This window comes from Phalangium opilio, unplaced genomic scaffold (genome assembly GCF_054372755.1).
Source record: "Phalangium opilio isolate 3A_F unplaced genomic scaffold, DU_Popi_V2 ptg000041l_1, whole genome shotgun sequence".
Lineage (NCBI taxonomy): Eukaryota > Metazoa > Arthropoda > Arachnida > Opiliones > Phalangiidae > Phalangium > Phalangium opilio.
Window position 1 is genome coordinate 5,536,762 of NW_028324165.1, and position 20,540 is coordinate 5,557,301.

Here is a 20,540-nt window from a genome sequence, read left to right on the forward strand (position 1 = left end):
TACTTGTGCTTGTATTTGCACTTGTACTTGTGCTTGTATTTGCACTTGTACTGGTGATTGTATTTGCACTTGTACTTGTGCTTGTATTTGTACTGGTGCTTGTATTTGTAGTTGTACTGGTTCTTATATTTGTACTTGTACTGGTGCTTGTATTTGTACTTGTACTGGTGCTTGTATTTGTACTTGTACTGGTTCTTATATCTGTACTTGTACTGGTGCTTGTATTTGTATTTGTACTTGTGTGTCTTCGGAAAATGGAATTGTTCTTGAAAAAACGTAATATGCAATTTTTTAAATTAATTTAGATGGAATAGATCGATCAACAGTAAAATCAGTTGATTGAATTAAAAAGTGATTAAGGATTAAATAAATAGAAATCATTAAAGAGAAATTTCAATATCTGAAACGTGCAGTCAATTGGTAAGATTATTTTCACCGGCCTTAGCAGACAACACCAACAGAAGCGTCTTAATGCGTGAACCGAGGCTGCCGAAATCGCTTCGAACTATTCATAAAGTCTGTTTCAAAACTAGTTGTGCAAACGAGTTGTCAACCGACTCCTGTGCAAGTGTGAACATAGCAGAAGTAACTTGTAATGCGTTTAATCGTGCTAATAATCGGATACATGGAAAAACCAAGAAAACTCCTATATAAGTCATTGCCATCGATGTCATTATAGCTAAGCCTAATTCTGATGAACATGAAAAAAAAAATATGAGACATCTTTCCACGAAAAATATAGAGAAATCGACTAACAACATGATGAAACCAGTATCTATCATCAAGAACGTATTTAGGATAACGTAGGAACATCTAGAAGACTAGTTTGCGAATAAATTTACGCCATTTATTGGTTACATATCTTTTTAAATGTTTGAAGAAGGTCAAAATTAATTTTCCTAGCCTTGCGATGAAACCAAAAGCGGATACAATACTTTACTATAGTGCTAGTGTTACGAATGAATGTTTTATGGTATATTGAACATGTTTTGACATTCTTTATAAACGTATCATTACAAATTTACCAAGTTCACAATGAAATAACCCACTAATAAATAAATTAACAATCACTTAAAGTCAAATCAAGCATTACCGGAACAAGCATGCATAAAGCTTTTTAACCTTTCATGGACCTAGTGACCAGCCAATGAACCGTTGCCTACGTTAACGTAGGCAACGAATGAACTAATGTTGTTTTCCATTGGCATTTTTTATGGAGTAATTTTCTTAGAGTGAGAATGAAAGTTCCTTTAAAATTCCATTAAATGCATCTATGTCTAGTTTAATATTGTTCCATGGTGGCAGATTTTTAGCAGCCAATGGGAAATGGCATTAAATTATTTTTTTAGGGTTTACCTACCTTTCACAGTCTTTGAGCGGCGTGGTTTAGTCTAAATTTATATAAATAAATACAGTGCTCAAGGGAATATTAAGGGTCGGTGAAGCCGCTTAAGCAGTTTAGATTGCAAAGTCAATATTTTTATCATTTCATATATAAGTCGCAGAGAGGGTTTGATAGACACAACAACCACTTTCTCTACCTTGCGATTCAGATAGCTTTCGTTATACAAGCGATCAATCCATCATGGTATTCCAGGTTCTCACAGTCCTCACTATTATTCTCGCTCTGTCATATGCCGGACCAGTACTTGAGAATGAACAGACTGATGTAGCTCTGGACGACCTTCAGATAACAGACAAGCACCTGGAAAAGATTACACTCCACGACAAGGGACATCACTTGAAGCATCCCAAGCCGATGACAACGACTGTCAAACCAACCACAACGACGCTTAAAACGACGACAACGACTTTGAAACCAACGACGACAACTCGCAAACCGACAACCACGACTGTGAAACCATCTACGACGTCCACTACTACTACTCCAAAACCAACACGCAAACCATGCCATTGTCCTTGCTGGCCAATTACCACTACTCCTAAACCGACGCCAAAACCAACCACGACTTCGACCACCACAACTCCTAAACCAACGCACAAACCATGCCATTGTCTTTGCCGGCCAGATACCACGACGTCAAAGCCAACCATCAAGCCTACGATGAAACCAACTCCACGCCCTTGCGTAGGACAAGTCTGTTGTCCAGCTGAAAATGGACCAATATCGGTCTACATACCACACCCAACCGATAGGTCAATCTTCTACGAATGCGCTTGGGGACTAGCGTACCTTTTCCGTTGCCCAGGCAGCACCATCTTTAATCCGGCCCTAAAAACTTGCGAGCTTTAAAAGTGATTTGACGAATTATATTTATGATATGTTAACTTTATGTAAATACAGTTGTATATATTGGACGGTGTTTAATGCAGAAATAAAATGTTTACACTTTTAAATAGCTTGTATTCTGCACTCATTTACTTCGTAAATGATGTTCACCATGCTTTAAAAAGAGGAAATTCGAGGATGAATTAAATTGTTTCTCCCTATACTCTAGGTAAAAATATATTTTTGTCAACAAATTTGCCATAGTCCTAAATATGTTAAGGACGCCTCGTTCACTTATATTGGAAAGAGCCTTTCCCCGTATAAAATAATGGTCAACATCCGTTGTACTTTGAGGTTAAAGGTTAAGCTTCATCATCGTAAGCTGAAAAATTCAATATTTTTGTCATTAACCATGTTCAACTATCGTGCCTTGTTCAGTTTTATACTTGAGATGGTTATATTATTCATCGAGATAGGGACAAATACTCCAATTTCAGGTCTTGTTCTTAAACCGTGGGAATCCTTTATACTAGATCCATTGTTACCAGCACAATCCACAAGTTAAAATGACCATTTGAAAATAATCGAGAGCCACAATTTTCATAACATATTGTCAACAGTAAACTATCGAGGAAAGAAGAATAAAAGTTTATTATCGTGAACCGAAGACGATGAAATTACTTTCATATTAAACATCATTAATTGTCATGATGTGGATTTCAGATTTAATAGAAAAAGATTGTTGGAAATTGTGTTAATGCAATTATTTATCGTGTATTTTATTTTGGAATTGATATTGAAAAGTTTCTTGGAAATGTAATTCATTGCAGGAGTGGCACTGGATTGTAGGATGCTAGAAGCAAATAAAAATTGTATTGGATTTTTCTGTTCTAAGACGTTTGAATACGTGGAAAAAATCAGCCTAATTCTGATGAACATGAAATTAGATAAATTATGTGTTTTGACGAAGATGTTGAAAAATAGATGGCAAGATAAACCCTTTGTCTTTCACTAAGAACGTACATAGGATAGCGTAGGGATGTTGAGGAAAGTATTTTTGGAATTTACTAGCGTGTATTTTTAAATGACCCATAAAGTCAATATTTAAGTTCGTAGCCTTGCGCTTTGAAATGAGTTGCGTAAATTGAGCGGCTACAATTTGTTACTGAAATACGAGTTCTTGCCAATGTTACGATTCAACCATGGATTAAATATTTACTTAAACGTATCACTAAATCTTTACCAAGTTGACAATAAACTAATCCACTAATTAATAAATTATGAATGATTTAAAGTCAAATTAAGCATTACTGAAACAAGCATTCATAAAACTTCTTAACCTTTCCACGGACCTTGTGAAAACCAAATTAACTGAAATCACATTTTTACATTTAATATCCATTAAAGGAAATACATTAAAATTAATTCATATAATAATTAACCTATCGGGGTGTAAAAACTGATTTCCCATTGCCTGTTAGCAATCTGCCACCATGGAGCAATATTAAAATAGGCATAGATGCGTTTAATGCAATTTTAAAGGTACTTTCGTTCCCAATCCAAGAAAATTACTCCATAGAAATGGCCAATGGAAAATGAAGAAATAAAAAACGATAACAATAAAACTTTATTCAAAATATTAAGCTACCTTTCACAGTCTTTGAGCGGCGTGGTTTAGTCTAAATTTATATAAATAAATACAGTGTTCAACGGAATTTTAAGGGTCGATCAAGCCGCTTAACCACTTTAGATTGCAATTTCAATATTTTTATCATTTCATATATAAGTTGCAGAGAGCTTTCGATAGACACAACAACCACTTCCTCTACCCTTCCATTCAGAGAGTTTCTATTACTTAAACGACCACGCCATCATGGTATTCAAGGTTCTTACAGTGATCACTACCGTCCTTGCTTTGTCATGTGCCGGACCAGTACTTGAGAATGAGCAGACTGATGAAGCTCTGGACGACCTTCAGATAACGGACAAGCACTGGAAAAGATTCCACTCCACGACAAGGGACATCACTTGAAACATCTCAAGCCGACGACCACGACTGTCAAACCAACAACAACGACGCTTAAAACGACGACAACGAGTTTGAAACCAACGACAACAACTCGCAAACCGACCACCACGACAGTGAAACCAACCACAACCACTACACCCAAACCAACCACAACCACTACACCCAAACCAACGCACAAACCATGCCATTGTCCTTGCCGGCCTAAAACCACCACTGCGAAACCAACCACGACGTCGACAACCGCTACTCCAAAACCAACTCTCAAGCCTTGCCATTGTCCTTGCCGGCCTACAACTACAACTCCTAAGCCAACGCACAAACCATGCCATTGTCTTTGCCAGCCGACGACTACGACACCGAAAGCAACCACGACTCCTAAACCAACACACAAGCCGTGCCATTGTCCTTGCCGGCCAGATGCCACGACACCAAAGCCCACCAACAAGCCTACAATGAAGCCAACTCCACGCCCTTGTGTAGGACGAGTCTGTTGTCCAGCTGAAAATGGACCGAAATCAGTGTACATATCACACCCAACCGATAGGAAAATCTTCTACGAATGCTCTTGGGGACTAGCGTACCTTTTCCGTTGTCCAGGCAGCACCATCTTCAACCCGGTCTTAAAGACTTGCGAACTTGAACAGTGATTCGACGAATTATATTACTATATGTTAATTTTATGAAATACAACGTTATATGTTTTTGATAGTGTTTATTGAAGAAATAAAATATTTACAAATTTAAACGTTGTTTTATCTTAAGCTTAATTACGTAGAAACTACTATTTAGTAGTTCCACGATCGTTATAATGGCAACTCGTCGCGCACGTCATGCAAGGTCAAATTTCAATTCTCGTAGGATAAAACATAATGTCACAAATATGATAGGCCCTTTGCCGCTTTGCCATCGTGCTATATGCGTCAATAAAGATATTTTCCCCATGTTTTGGATAAGACACATAACCGTGACATCAGAACAGGAAATAGGGAGAGCTTCACTAGGACCCCTTTCCTTTAATATTTGTGGGGGGGGGTCTTACGTTGATCTTGTAATACAGTAAACTGCCTAGAGTGTTAAGAATGCCTTGCGATGGCATCAAAGATTACAGAACATTACTCCATGGTATCAAAATGTTTTGAAAACTTAATTAGACATACTGCAAATTGTCTCCCAAAATCCCGTTTAGCTCAAGGACAACGTACTTTTTTTTTTAAAATCGAAAGATTTATGATTTATTTTGGGTTCCTTTAAGTATCCTTGGCAAAGATGCCAGTATCCCAAGTCATTGCCACTTGATAGAAGGTTGAAAGATTAAAGTAATTGAATCACTGTTGGGTAAAAACGAGCTAAGTCATTTGTATACGTGAAAATTTCAATAGGACTCCTATTAATGTGCTTCCTAGATAACATATTCCCAATGAAATATGTCATTATGAACACCAAATTTATAAAACACTTAATATTTTAACCAAAAAAACACTGTATATCGTGACATGATGTGCAATTGGTTTTATAACAGTGCCTATGGATATCTTACATACTGAAAATGTCGGGACTGCGAAAAGAAATTTTTTCAGCGTAACTCGAGCGAAACAGCTGTTCTCATTTACTGAACACGTTCTGGCTATCACTAAAAATTATCATTGTAAATTTATAAAGTTCACAGTGAAATAACCCACTAATAAATAGTTGAAGTAAAGTCAAATCAACCATTACCGAAACAAGAACGCATAAAGGTATCCAACTTTCCATGGACCATGTGAACAGAATTTAAACTATAAAATACGTTTTTCGTTTTACTCTGCAATTAAAAGAAGCTATATTGAAATAAATTCAAATAATCATTTATCAGGGTAAAAAAAGCATAAAAAAGTAAAAAAAGCTTGATTTATATAGTCTTTGAGAGGCGTGGTTTTGTCTAAATTTAAATATGTAAATACCATTCTGAACGGGAATTTTAGGGTGCGCTAAGCCGCTTAACGTGTTTAGATTGCAATTTCAAAATTTTTTATCATTTTGTATAAAAGGTGCGCAAGTCATTCACGTATCTCAGCAAGCAATTTCTTCAGCTTTTGGTTCAGTTCGAGTTCGAGTTCGAGTTCGAGTTCGAGTTCGAGTTTTAGTGCTTCACCCTGCAACTCCGTCATGGTATGCGAAATTCTTACAGTGATCTACATTATTCTTGCCTTGTCATTCGCCGGACCTGTACTTGAGAATGACCAGACTGATGTAGCCGTGAACGACATTCAGATAACTGACAAGCACCTGGAAAAGATTCCATTCCACGACAAGGGGCATCACTTGAAGCATCCCAAGCCAATGACCACCACTGTCAAACCAACCACAACGACGCTTAAAACGACGACAACGAGTTTGAAACCAACGACAACAACTCGCAAACCGACAACCACGACAGTAAAACCGAGCACGACCACTACTCCCAAACCAACGCACAAACCATGCCATTGCTCTTGCCGACCTACAACCACAACTCCGAAATCAACGACGACGTCAACGACCACTACTCCAAAACCAACTCGCAAGCCATGCCATTGTCCTTGCCAGCCTACGACCACCACTCCTAAGCCAACGCACAAACCATGCCATTGTCCTTGCCGGCCAACGACAACGACACCAAAACCAGCCACGACTCCTAAACCAACAAATAAGCCGTGCCATTGTCCTTGCCGGCCAGATACCATGACGCCAAAGCCAACCAACAAGCCAACAATGAAACCATCTCCGCGCCCTTGCGTAGGAGGAGTCTGTTGTCAAGCTGAAAATGGACCAAAATCTGTGTACATACCACACCCAACCGATAGGACAATCTTCTACGAATGCTCTTGGGGACTGGCGTACATTTTCCGTTGTCCAGGCAGCACCATCTTCAACCCGGTTTTAAAGTCTTGTGTACTTGAACAGTGATTTGACGAATTATATTATGACATGTTAATTTTATGAAATACAATGCTATATATTCTTGACTGTGTTTGGTGGAGAAATAAAATATTTAAAATTTTTAAATTTCTTGCATCTTAAGCTTAACTACACAGAAATTATTCTTCAGATATCTTATTTCCCCCTGTCATCCATATGGCATATCCGTGACATCAGAATGGGCAGTATGAAAACCTTTACTAATAGCAAAAGTGAATAGGCTACTACGTAAAGAAAGTGTAGAAATCGAATTCTGTAGCGCCTTTTCCTGTGGTTTTAAAGAAAACTCTTGAGCAGACGACGCGTAAAAGATGAAGTCAAACCAGATTGGTTGTATTCGAACTTTCCTCCGTTTAGAGCAGCCAATCGTGCTTCAAAGCAATTACATCACCGAAAGTAGTTCCAGTGAGGAAATGTAAAGCCCCGCCCATTGACATGCGCGATAACCACTAGATGTTTTACTTCCAACAGCAACCCGTAGATGGCGAAAAAATCTACTTTTTGGCGCGAAATTTAAAATGCTTAGTTATAGATCATTGGTGTTGCTATAGGTAACGTTAGTTCAAATCATAATGAAAAGGTGAATATTTGTGTTATATGTATATTTCCTACTCGTACACATTATTTATTACTAAACAATAAAGGATTTACATTTATTATTATTAATCCTGACGTTATGAAAAATGGTTTAAATTATTGGTAGACCGAGCGATGATGAATTGCTTGGAAAATACCTGCCCTTGCGTTTTTGCAATTTAATGTCTTTTTTTTTCAATAAAAGACTAACAGTTTTCTAATAGCTAATTTGTTTGAAGGATCATTTTTCTGTGAACGTTTGCAGTTAATTGCAGGATGAGGAGAGTAGTCTTTGTAAAGAGCGGCTCTTGGAGTCAATTTAGCTCCCACAAATGTAAATAATGACGATAATGACTTGTTTTGTTATGGTCTTAACTTTGCATTAATTTTGCCCAAGCAAAGTCTATTTCATAATTGCGATTACTTACTTTTTGGCCAAAGTAGCCAAGCGTAGCACTTTACAAAAACGTCTCTCCTCATCATGGAATTAACCTCAATAAATAACAAAAGCAATCCTGATTGCAAAAGAGCAAGAGATGTTATTAAATCCAAACTTGTTGTGCATTTCCTCTGTTCATTCTTTTATTCATCTCAGACATAGATACTGTGAATGCATCAGTTGGTTTTGGGGCTCAATTGAAGGAACTGCATGTGGGAGTCTCTTTATTATTTCTACCAAAGCAATTCAGAGAAAAATGATAATGCAAACGAAGTGGCTATTAGTAAACTATTAGTCTTTCTTTGATAGAACAAGACATTATCTTGCAAAAGACGGAAGTGCCGGTATTATCCTTTTAAGGCATCATTGCTTGGTCCACCGATAAATTTAAACATTGTTTCCTAACGTTGGGATTATTTGGGAAATATACGTCCATTTCTGTGCTTCTGAAACTCGGGATTGGACATTTACAACTCATATTTATTTAAGAAATAATAAATTTAAATCCTAAAGACAACTTATTCCCATAATTATACAATAATAATAAAAACTCATGGACTTAAAAATATTAACTTATATTGTTTTGTAATAAACCATGTGTATGTTGTTTAAAACATGGCGAGAAATATATTTTAAAATCTATATAATACCACGAATATTCATCTTTTTATTAAGATTCGAACTAACATTATCTCTAGCAAGACCAATGTTCTAAAATGAAGCAATTTCAATTTCGCGCCATAGGATAGATTTTTCCCGCCATCTACGTGTTGCTGTTGGAATTAAAACATCCAGTGGTTACCGCGCATGTCAATGGGAGGGGCTATACCTTTCCCCACTCGGTCTAATAGTCACGTGTACAAGGAACTATAACTTCAAGAGGTAGGGATACAAAGGTACAAGTGATTCGCCACCGCGTTACTGTGGTTTTCCGCTAAGGCGGGGACGTTTAAGAGAGCGAGAGAAATAACACGTTTCATAACAACGCGGAAGTTCTTCACTTTCTGTACGTAGTAGCCTATTCACTTTTGCTAATAGCCCTTCCCTTTGATTTTTGTAAAATTTTACGTTGTTCTTGCAATACTGTAAACTTTCTAGAGTGTTCATTAAGAATGTCTTACAGTAGCATGAAAATTTATGAACTTTAACTACATGCAGGAGTTCATAATAACCCCCCTTCGGGGGGGAAGTATGAAACTGGCCATAGAGCTAATGGTAAAAATCGCGAACAACAAGATTCTGTCGTTGCGCATAGAAAGGATTAGCCTGTTTATGGACATACAACCTTACAGTATATCGTAGTGGTATCTATGCTCCTTGGTTTTCGTTCCAAAACTTCCGTTGGCTGGGATCTCCGTCGAAAAGGAAAATGGCGATATGGTGGACGTAGAAACACGTTGCAATTCTTATATTAAAGATACTGGGAATAAATTTGTCCAAACCGTTTTAATTTAACCACGGAATTCTCACTCACACATATTACAACAAAACATCATTGACGATTGTTTAAATGTTTTGTAGAAAACTAGAGACCCCGACTAAAAGCCAACTTCTTAGCCAAGGCTTAATTTACACCGTTCCGACAGACACAGACGGGAGCCATTTTCGGTCCCAAAATCACAAGATAAAATAGTGCTAAACCGGAAGTGTGTAAGTTAATGCGCGTGGGCGCTAAAAAATGGGGTAACTATTTCTTTGGGAGTTAAGCGGTGTATGAATCCGCTGAGCTTTACGGTGAAACTTTGTTGTTACGGGCTTTTTAACTAGTTTCGTACTTCGGGTTATTATGAACTCCTGCTACATGGTATCAAAATTTGTTGCAAACTTCATTACAAATACTGGAAGTTGTTTCCCAAAATCCCCTTTCAGCTCTACGAAAATGGTCATTTTATATTGATGGATTTTCGATTGTTCTTGGCAAAGATACCAGTATCCTAAGTCATTGCCATTTGACGGAAGGTTGATAGAATATGCTAATCGAATCTGTGTTGAGTAAAAACCAGCTATGTCTTTTGGATACGTGAAATATTCAAGAGGACTCCTATTAAAGCGCTTCATAGAGAACATATTCCCAATGAAATATGTCAGTATATACATCAAATTACTAATACCAGAAGTATATAATACTTCTCTTCGAGAGAAGTGTACCACAAAGTGGGGTAAGTGTAACGTCACTCTTCCCAGTTCCCAACATCGGACCATGTGGAGCAAGGTTACTAAACCGAATCACATACACGATAAATAGTTCCCTCATCATTACTCTATTAGCGTTTAAATATTTGGCAAGACGCGCTTGGGCATTTTTGTCCCACGTCAAGACGAGGTTTGTGGGATGATTGCTGGGGATTTAGTGCCAAACAATTATAGAATTCACCTTACGGTTCGATGGCCATGTGTTTTACGAAAACACTGTATATCATGACTTGATGCGCAATTGTTTTAATAACAGTGGCTATATTACGTTCTAGAAATGTCGCGATTAGGAAAAGTAAATTTTTTAGCGTAACTCGAACCGAACAACTTGTCTCATTTCTTTCTGTCCCTTTTCCATCGCGTTTTAAAAGGCTTGCCAAATTAGGGAGTAAGAAATTTCACAGGTACAGTTTTTAAACCAAAATGCAACAAGTATCATTGCACAAATAAAAGAAAACACAGGAGCGTCCAGTAGAGTATTTGGGGCTTTAGCTACATCTAGGTCAAAATTTTCAAAATATCAATCTATTTAAGGAATAAGCGGTTAAAATTCTACAGCGCCGGTAGGCCCTTGTAGCTATGACTTGATACCGTTTTGTAACGTTAAAGTAATATTCACCCGCTTTTGCTAATTTCCTATGGAGATTAACATGGGTTTTTCGTGATTTTTCCCCACCGATAACTTAAAAACTACAGCGAAGATACTTTTCGGAATTATCTTAAATTAACAATCAAGTATTCAGGGTGTGCTATCAGCCAGTTTGATCAAAACAATTAAGTCTAAGTATGTTAATTTTAGTTAATTACAGAAGTACGGCTTTGACCATCGTGATTGGACATAATAATTAGCTAGATCTCTTGGAAAACTCAGTGTTATTACGTCTCTGTAGTGTGGTAGTTATCACGTCCGCTTCACACGCGGAAGGTCCCAGGTTCGAGCCCTGGCAGATACATGTATTGACCATCGTGATTGGACATAAGAATTAGCTAGATCTCTTGGAAAACTCAGTGCTACCATGTATCTATGGTGCAGTTGCTATCACGTCCGCTTCACACGCGGAAGGTCCCAGGTCCCAGGTTCAAGCCTTGGTAGATACATGTTTTGACCATCGTGATTGGGCGCTTGAATTAGCTAGATCTCTTGGAAAACTCAGTATTACCACGTATCTATGGTGTAGTGGTTATCACGTCCGCTTCATACAAGGAAAGTCCCAGGTTGGAGCCCAGGTAGATACATGTTTAAACCATCGTGATTGGACATAATAATTAGTTACATCTCTTGGAAAACTTAGACTTACCACGTGTCTGTGGTGTACTGGTTATAATAAATATTTAACAATTATTTCACTTCACTTGGTTTAATAATATGACATAGGTAGTATACTTTTAAAACCATTAAACTAAGTAATATTAGAAGTTCAACAGATTGTCAAAAAAAAGATGTTAAAAGCCACTGTAAATGGTGCTTAAATGCCTAATATTTCCTTAATACTTCCAAATAATATTAGTAAATGGCGTGAATTGATCATAGAAATGGGGTTAAAGTACACCTTAAATGATGTCTTTTTTGGCACTGGAAAAAACAGCATATATGGTGTTTGAATGCACCATTATATTTTAGAGTGCAAATGTATGACGGTAAAGCAAACATAATTATTCAAAATTTAATTACATTAAGACTGAAGTGACAGATATTATATAAAAACGTCTTGGTTTGGACCAAGGCCGAAAAAACAAACGACATGTGTAAGGTTTATCAATTGACTGAAGTTCAGATATTGAAATTTTTTTCTAGTTATTTTTATCCACTCAATCCTTAATCAATATTTAATTCAATCAACTGATTTTACTGTTAATCGATCTAGTCCCTCTAAATTAATTGAAACAAGTTGGAAAAACCAAAATATTACCTCTCCGATTCAAGAGGTCTACTACTACAAACTTATTTACCTAGATATGGAATTATTTCACTTTTTTGAAGTAAAAATTTACGAAATATTGAAGCAGTATTCCAAACATAGCGAATGTACAGTAAAGCAGACGACATTTTACATCCAATATGGATAAATCCTGGACACATGGAGATCAGTCAATGGGGAAAAGAACAGGAAATGAAGTCAACGCTTCAGCTGTTTACCGTATATTCTGATAGCTACATTCACAACTGGTTTGCAGTGTAAACACTATCGTCTCGTCTCACCTCAACAATACTCCTAGTTTGCCAACATGAAGGTTTACGTTAAATAACACCAAAGCTAAATTGTAGCTAGACGCACTAATAGTCAATGCGCACAATAAAGAGAATAATAAGTCTGTAGCTACTACCCGTTTACCATTAGCCCTTTTACTAATCTAATTGCCATCATGATCTTTTCTTCTATTATAAAATCTTAACCTGATTATTTAAGAGTGTGTTTAACTTTCGGTTCACTCTGAACCGTTAATGTCTCTTCATTTCAGACACGAAAATCAGAGCCAAAAGTTTATTTCACCTCAGGCCCAATTATTTACTCTTTGTTTCACTAAGCCTATTGCGGATAAGACTTGTTATACCCGCCGGACTCTAGGTTTTAGTTTTCTTCAGGAAGTCACTAAACCAAGGATTATTCTATATACAGATGTAGTATAGCTTAAGTAATATATAAACAGCCATTTCAAATAACAATATTAAAAAAAATCTTTGGAATATCAAAATGAAACAGAGCTCTAAAGCTACAAAAGTACTAAATGCATCATAATTACGAAAAATACTTCCACATTTTCACTTTATATTATGGAAAAAGGGAATATTAAGGTTTTGTATGATTTCTTAACACATCAACACAAGGCTAACTGCTAACGCGACGCACTAGTGTAACAATGGACGGACACACACAGACAAAAACATAAGCTGCTTTTTAACTCTTTCCGTATTAATTTTGAGTTGAGAAACAAGATCATCTTAAATATTAAAATAAATAATTAATATTAAATATTTTCTTCGTCAGTTGTTTGCCTTATTGAGCGTTACATCGTTTTGATAAAGAACAATTAAACATACTTGAGAGACTTGACTAATATTGGCGTTTGAAATGAAGCATACGCCGGTTGCTTTCCTTACTCAAATAGGTAGTATATAAGGGTGTCGAACTACACTTTAAAGCAAGAACAACCGCAATTGCGAAAACCTTTGGTGGACAACCCACCCTAGGGAGGCTAGACGTTTCTCGTAACCCTAGCTGATCGCCGCGAATGTCTTAAACCGAACGATGACGATGGAGTTAGAAGCCAATGAGACAGATTGGTGTCTATGTGGAATAGACGGAAGACCAGTAGATGGTGGTGTTTAGAAGCCAGTATGTACAGACTGGTGTCCAAGTGGGATGGACGAAGACCAGAAGATGGTGGTGATTAGAAGCCAGTATGTACAGACTGGTGTCCAAGTGGAATGGACGAAGACCAGAAGATGGTGGTGATTAGAAGCCAGTATGTACAGTTTGGTGTCCGTGTGGAATGGACAAAGACCAGAAGATGGTGGTGATTAGAAGCCAGTATGTACAGTTTGGTGTCCGTGTGGAATGGACAAAGACCAGAAGATGGTGGTGTGAGAACTCAAGTAGAGGAGCCATTTCCGTGACTGTGAATGCAGTTCGGAAATGGCGAACACGTTTGCTCCGATTGGGAAATTGCGAACGCGGTCACGTGGGTGTAACAACAGACACACACACAAACACACAAACACACACACAAACACACACACAAACAGACACACACGATCGTTACAGAACCTCTCCGTGACATACGTCACTCGGAGAGGTAACAAGTTGGAAAAACCAAAATATTACCTCTCCGAGTCAAGAGGTCTACTACTACAAACTTATTTACCTAGATATGGAATTATTTCACTTTTTTGAAGTAAAAATTTACGAAATATTGAAGCAGTATTCCAAACATAGCGAATGTACAGTAAAGCAGACGACATTTTACATCCAATATGGATAAATCCTGGACACATGGAGATCAGTCAATGGGGAAAAGAACAGGAAATGAAGTCAACGCTTCAGCTGTTTACCGTATATTCTGATAGCTACATTCACAACTGGTTTGCAGTGTAAACACTATCGTCTCGTCTCACCTCAACAATACTCCTAGTTTGCCAACATGAAGGTTTACGTTAAATAACACCAAAGCTAAATTGTAGCTAGACGCACTAATAGTCAATGCGCACAATAAAGAGAATAATAAGTCTGTAGCTACTACCCGTTTACCATTAGCCCTTTTACTAATCTAATTGCCATCATGATCTTTTCTTCTATTATAAAATCTTAACCTGATTATTTAAGAGTGTGTTTAACTTTCGGTTCACTCTGAACCGTTAATGTCTCTTCATTTCAGACACGAAAATCAGAGCCAAAAGTTTATTTCACCTCAGGCCCAATTATTTACTCTTTGTTTCACTAAGCCTATTGCGGATAAGACTTGTTATACCCGCCGGACTCTAGGTTTTAGATTTCTTCAGGAAGTCACTAAACCAAGGATTATTCTATATACAGATGTAGTATAGCTTAAGTAATATATAAACAGCCATTTCAAATAACAATATTAAAAAAAATCTTTGGAATATCAAAATGAAACAGAGCTCTAAAGCTACAAAAGTACTAAATGCATCATAATTACGAAAAATACTTCCACATTTTCACTTTATATTATGGAAAAAGGGAATATTAAGGTTTTGTATGATTTCTTAACACATCAACACAAGGCTAACTGCTAACGCGACGCACTAGTGTAACAATGGACGGACACACACAGACAAAAACATAAGCTGCTTTTTAACTCTTTCCGTATTAATTTTGAGTTGAGAAACAAGATCATCTTAAATATTAAAATAAATATAATTAATATTAAATATTTTCTTCGTCAGTTGTTTGCCTTATTGAGCGTTACATCGTTTTGATAAAGAACAATTAAACATACTTGAGAGACTTGACTAATATTGGCGTTTGAAATGAAGCATACGCCGGTTGCTTTTCCTTACTCAAATAGGTAGTATATAAGGGTGTCGAACTACACTTTAAAGCAAGAACAACCGCAATCGCGAAAACCTTTGGTGGACAACCCACCCTAGGGAGGCTAGACGTTTCTCGTAACCCTAGCTGATCGCCGCGAATGTCTTAAACCGAACGATGACGATGGAGTTAGAAGCCAATGAGACAGATTGGTGTCTATGTGGAATAGACGGAAGACCAGTAGATGGTGGTGTTTAGAAGCCAGTATGTACAGACTGGTGTCCAAGTGGGATGGACGAAGACCAGAAGATGGTGGTGATTAGAAGCCAGTATGTACAGACTGGTGTCCAAGTGGAATGGACGAAGACCAGAAGATGGTGGTGATTAGAAGCCAGTATGTACAGTTTGGTGTCCGTGTGGAATGGACAAAGACCAGAAGATGGTGGTGATTAGAAGCCAGTATGTACAGTTTGGTGTCCGTGTGGAATGGACAAAGACCAGAAGATGGTGGTGTGAGAACTCAAGTAGAGGAGCCATTTCCGTGACTGTGAATGCAGTTCGGAAATGGCGAACACGTTTGCTCCGATTTGGAAATTGCGAACGCGGTCACGTGGGTGTAACAACAGACACACACACAAACACACACACACACACACAAACAGACACACACGATCGTTACAGAACCTCTCCGTGACATACGTCACTCGGAGAGGTAAAAATTACATATCTACGCTTTTTCAAGAACAATTAATTTCATGATAAAATGTTTTCGGAAAATGTAATTGTTCTTGAAAAAGCGTAGATATGTAATTTTTTCAATTAATTTAGAGGGACTAGATCGATTAACAGTAAAACAGTTGATTGAATTAAATATTGATTAAGGATTGAGTGGATAAAAATAGCTAGAAAAAAATTTCAATATTTGAAACTTCAGTCAATTGATAAACCTCACACATATCGTTTGTTTTTTCGGCCTTGGTCCAAACCAAGACGTTTTTATGTAATTTGTTAATGGAATGTGAGTTCTTCGCCAATGTTACTTTCAGCGTTCATATAACATACTGAACACGTTCTGAATTTCACTAAAACGTATAATTCTAAATTAATAAAGTTCACAATGAACTAACCCATTAATAAATAGTTGGAGTAAAGTCAAAATAACCATTACCGAAACTAGCATGCATAACGCTATCCAAACTTTCCATGAACCATGTGACCAGAATTTAAACTAAAAAATGCTTTATTGGATTTACTCAGAAATTAAAATAAGCTATATTGATATAAATTCAAATAAACATTTATCGGGGTATAAAAAATGATAAAAAAGCTTGATTTATTTGGTCTTTGAGAGGCGTGGTTTTGTCTAAACTTAAATATGTAAAGACCATTTTAAACGGGAATTTTAGGGTGCGCTAGGCCACTTAACGTGTTGAGAAAGCATATTCAATATTTTTATCATTTCGTATAAAAGGTGCGAAACTCATTCACATATTACAACAAGCATTTGCTCCAGCTTTGGGTTCAGTTCGAGATTTAGTGATTCACCCTGCGACTCCATCATGGTATTCCAAATTCTTACAGTGATCTCCATCGTTCTTGCCTTTTCATTCGCCGGACCAGTACTTGAGAATGACCAGACTGATGTAGCCGTGAACGACATTCAGATAACAGACAAGCACATGGAAAAGATTCCTCTCCACGACAAGGGACATCACTTGAAGCATCCCAAGCCAATGACCACCACTGTCAAACCAACCACAACGACGCTTAAAACGACGACAACGAGTTCGAAACCAACGATAACAACTCTCAAAACGACAACCACGACAGCGAAACCAACCACGACTACTACTCCTAAACCAACGCACAAGCCATGCCATTGTCCTTGCCGGCCTACAACCACAACTCCGAAACCAACCACAACGTCGACCACCACTACTCCAAAACCAACTCTCAAGCCATGTCATTGTCCTTGCTGGCCAACTACCACTACCCCTAAACCGACGCCAAAACCCACAACGACTTCGACCACCACCACTCCTAAGCCAACGCACAAACCATGCCATTGTCCTTGCCGGCCGACGACCACAACACCAAAACCAACCACGACTCCTAAACCAACAATCAAGCCGTGCCATTGTCCTTGCCCGCCAGATACCACGACACAAAAGCCAACGAGCAAACCTACAATGAAACCAACTCCACGCCCTTGCGTAGGACGAGTCTGTTGTCCAGCTGAAAATGGACCAAAATCTGTGTACATACCACACCCAACCGATAGGACAATCTTCTATGAATGCTCTTGGGGTCTGGCGTACCTTTTCCGTTGTCCAAGCAACACCATCTTCAACCCAGTCTTAAAGACTTGCGAACTTATTAAGTAATTTGACGAATTATATTTATGATATGTTACTTTTTGTAAATACAATTGTATATATTAGACGGTGTTTATTGAAGAAATAAAATATTTAGACTTTAAATAACTTGTATCCTGCATTTATTTACGTTTCAGCTACTATTAACATTGTTCAGCATGTTTTCTATGTAGAAAATTCAAGCACTTAATTTTTTTAACATAATTCTCATATTGGTTTTTTGCAATAGTGCTCTAGAATATACCTCAAAACCGGTTCAATAGAAGTTTGATAACTTAGAATTTCGTTGGTCGAAATCGTGTCACACTCTCTTTGTTTGTTTAATTTAATTTCTACTTGAAACTATAATATTTCTCGAAGACTTGGGAACGACTACCTTCATTTCAATTCCGTCCAGTTTCTAAAATCATTGAATCCTTCCGATTAGAACCGGTCAAAATTATTATTAAATTGCGATGCCAAAATAAACCTCTCAGAGTTGAGACAAAATTAAGCGGATTTTTAATAATTAAATATGGTTGAAATTATTTTAAATATCAATAATTTTCCTTAATTCTAATTAAAGGGAGGGTGAAGTGGAAAATCAAGTGAATATTATATCGATTCTTCTAATTATAAGACCAGTCCGGATAGTGAAACATTCAGGAAATACATCGGAATGATTTTAAGGCTAATTTGAAATTAGAGCCTCCGACCAATCGCATAACGCCTTGCATTATTGTTAACAAAATTCTCGTGGCACTTGAACTTGTTGCCAACGACATGTGTCATTATGCTTAAGTATAATTCTGATGAACATGAAATTAAAAATAGTACACTTGTTTTCACGAAAAAAATATTGAAAATCTACTGATGACATGAGGTACCCAGTATCTTTCACCAAGAAAGTACACATTATAAGGTAAAAACATCAAAAAGAATACTTTTGGAGTTTACTCGTACATCTACTAATTATATCTATTTATAAATGTTACAAAAGGGTCATTATTTAACTATGTAGCCTTGTGATGACACTTACAGCGGATTTTAAAGCGTTACATAGAAATGAGATGTTACAAATTGTTAGTTGAATATGTATTCATCGCTAATGTTACGTTACAAAGTTCTTATGATATACTGAACAAGTTCTGACATTTACTAAAATGTAACATGATTAATTCATAAAGTTCACAATGAATTAACATAATAATAAAAAGTTCAAGTTAATTCAATGTAATTTTTGCCGAAAAGAGTATGCATGACGCTATCCAACCTTTCAATGGACCATGTGACCAACATTTAAACTAAATGCACTTTTTTGGATTTACTTTCCAATTTAGAAACTATATTAAAATAAATTCCAATAATCATTTATAAGGGCGAAAAAGATGGATAAAAAATGCAACACAGCTAGATTTGATCAAGAGCCTAAGTTATCGTGTATAATCTTTGAGCGGCGTGCTTTGGTCTAAATTTAAATATGAAAATAACATTTTGAACGGGATCTTGAGGGTGAACTAAGCCGCTTAACCGGTTTAGATTGCAATTTCAATTTTTTACCATTTCGTATAAAAGTGGCACAACTCTTCCATACCTCACAACAACCAGCTTCTCCAGCTTGCAGTTCAATTCGTATTTATTACGTTACCGGCAACTCCATTATGGTATTCCAAATACTCACAGTGATCTCCATCGTTCTTGCCTTGTCACTCGCCGGGCCAGTACTTGAGAATGAACAGACTGATGTAGCCGTGAACGACATTCAGATAACGGACAAGCACCTGGAAAAGATTCCACTTCACGACAAGGTACATCACTGGAAGCATCCCAAGCCGACGAGCACGACTGTCAAACCAACCACAACGACGCTTAAAACGACGACAACGAGTTTGAAACCAACGACAACAACTCGCAAACCGACAACCACGACAGTAAAACCGACCACTACTCCCAAACCAACGCACAAACCATGCCATTGTCCTTGCCGGCCTACAACCACAACTGCGAAACCAACAACGACGTCGACGACCACTACTCCAAAACCAACTCACAAGCCTTGCCATTGTCCTTGCTGGTCAACTACCGCAACTCCAAAACCGACGCCAAAACCCACCACAACCCCTAAGCCAACGCACAAACCATGCCATTGTCCTTGCCGTTCAACGACAACGACACCAAAACCCACCACAACTTCGACTACCAGTACTCCTAAACCAACGCACAAACCGTGTCATTGTCCTTGCCGGCCAGATACCACGACGGCAAAGCCAACAAACAAGCCTACAATGAAACCAACTCCACGCCCTTGCGTAGAAGGAGTCTGTTGTCCAGCTGAAAACGGACCAAAATCTGTGTACATACCACACCCAACGGATAAGACAATTTTCTACGAATGCTCCTGGGGACTGGCGTACCTTTTCCGTTGTCCGAGCAACACCATCTTCAACCCCGTCCTAAAAACTTGCGAACTTGAGAAGTAATTTGACGAATTATATTTATGATATGTTAACTTTTTGTAAATACAATTATATATATTAGACGGTGTTTATTGAATAAATGAAATATTTACACTTTTAAAAAACTTGTGTTGTAACCTTTTTTACGCAGAAACTAATTTTCACATAGTACGACGAAGGTTAAAGGCCTAACCTAAAATGAGCTTCAACCTACAGGCTCATATTTGAAATCATTCTTTTATAATGAGAATTATAAAAGAATAAGTTATTTAATATATCCGACAGTTAGCTTACTATAATCTGCACAATCACAGTTCAAATATACTTGGTAACGGTGT

At 37.4% G+C, this 20,540-nt stretch overlaps 1 protein-coding gene and 1 non-coding gene across 2 annotated transcripts; both read left to right on the forward strand.

Annotated features, from left to right (window-relative positions):
• The first annotated feature begins 11,284 nt into the window (after positions 1-11,284).
• On the forward strand, positions 11,285-11,357 carry TRNAV-CAC (transfer RNA valine (anticodon CAC)). The gene has a single exon. It is a non-coding gene; the product is annotated as a tRNA-Val (tRNA).
• Positions 11,358-16,875: 5,518 nt separating this feature from the next.
• On the forward strand, positions 16,876-17,857 carry LOC149679544 (uncharacterized). Its single transcript, XM_089835735.1, has one exon. It carries the CDS (start codon positions 16,952-16,954, stop codon positions 17,774-17,776), a length of 825 nt encoding a protein of 274 aa, XP_089691861.1. The 5' UTR covers positions 16,876-16,951; the 3' UTR covers positions 17,777-17,857.
• The last annotated feature ends 2,683 nt before the right edge of the window (positions 17,858-20,540 follow it).

Coding starts and splice junctions, on each gene's coding strand:
- LOC149679544 (XM_089835735.1), top strand. CDS start 16,952: ATGGTATTCCAAATTCTTACAGTGATCTCCATCGTTCTTGCCTTTTCA.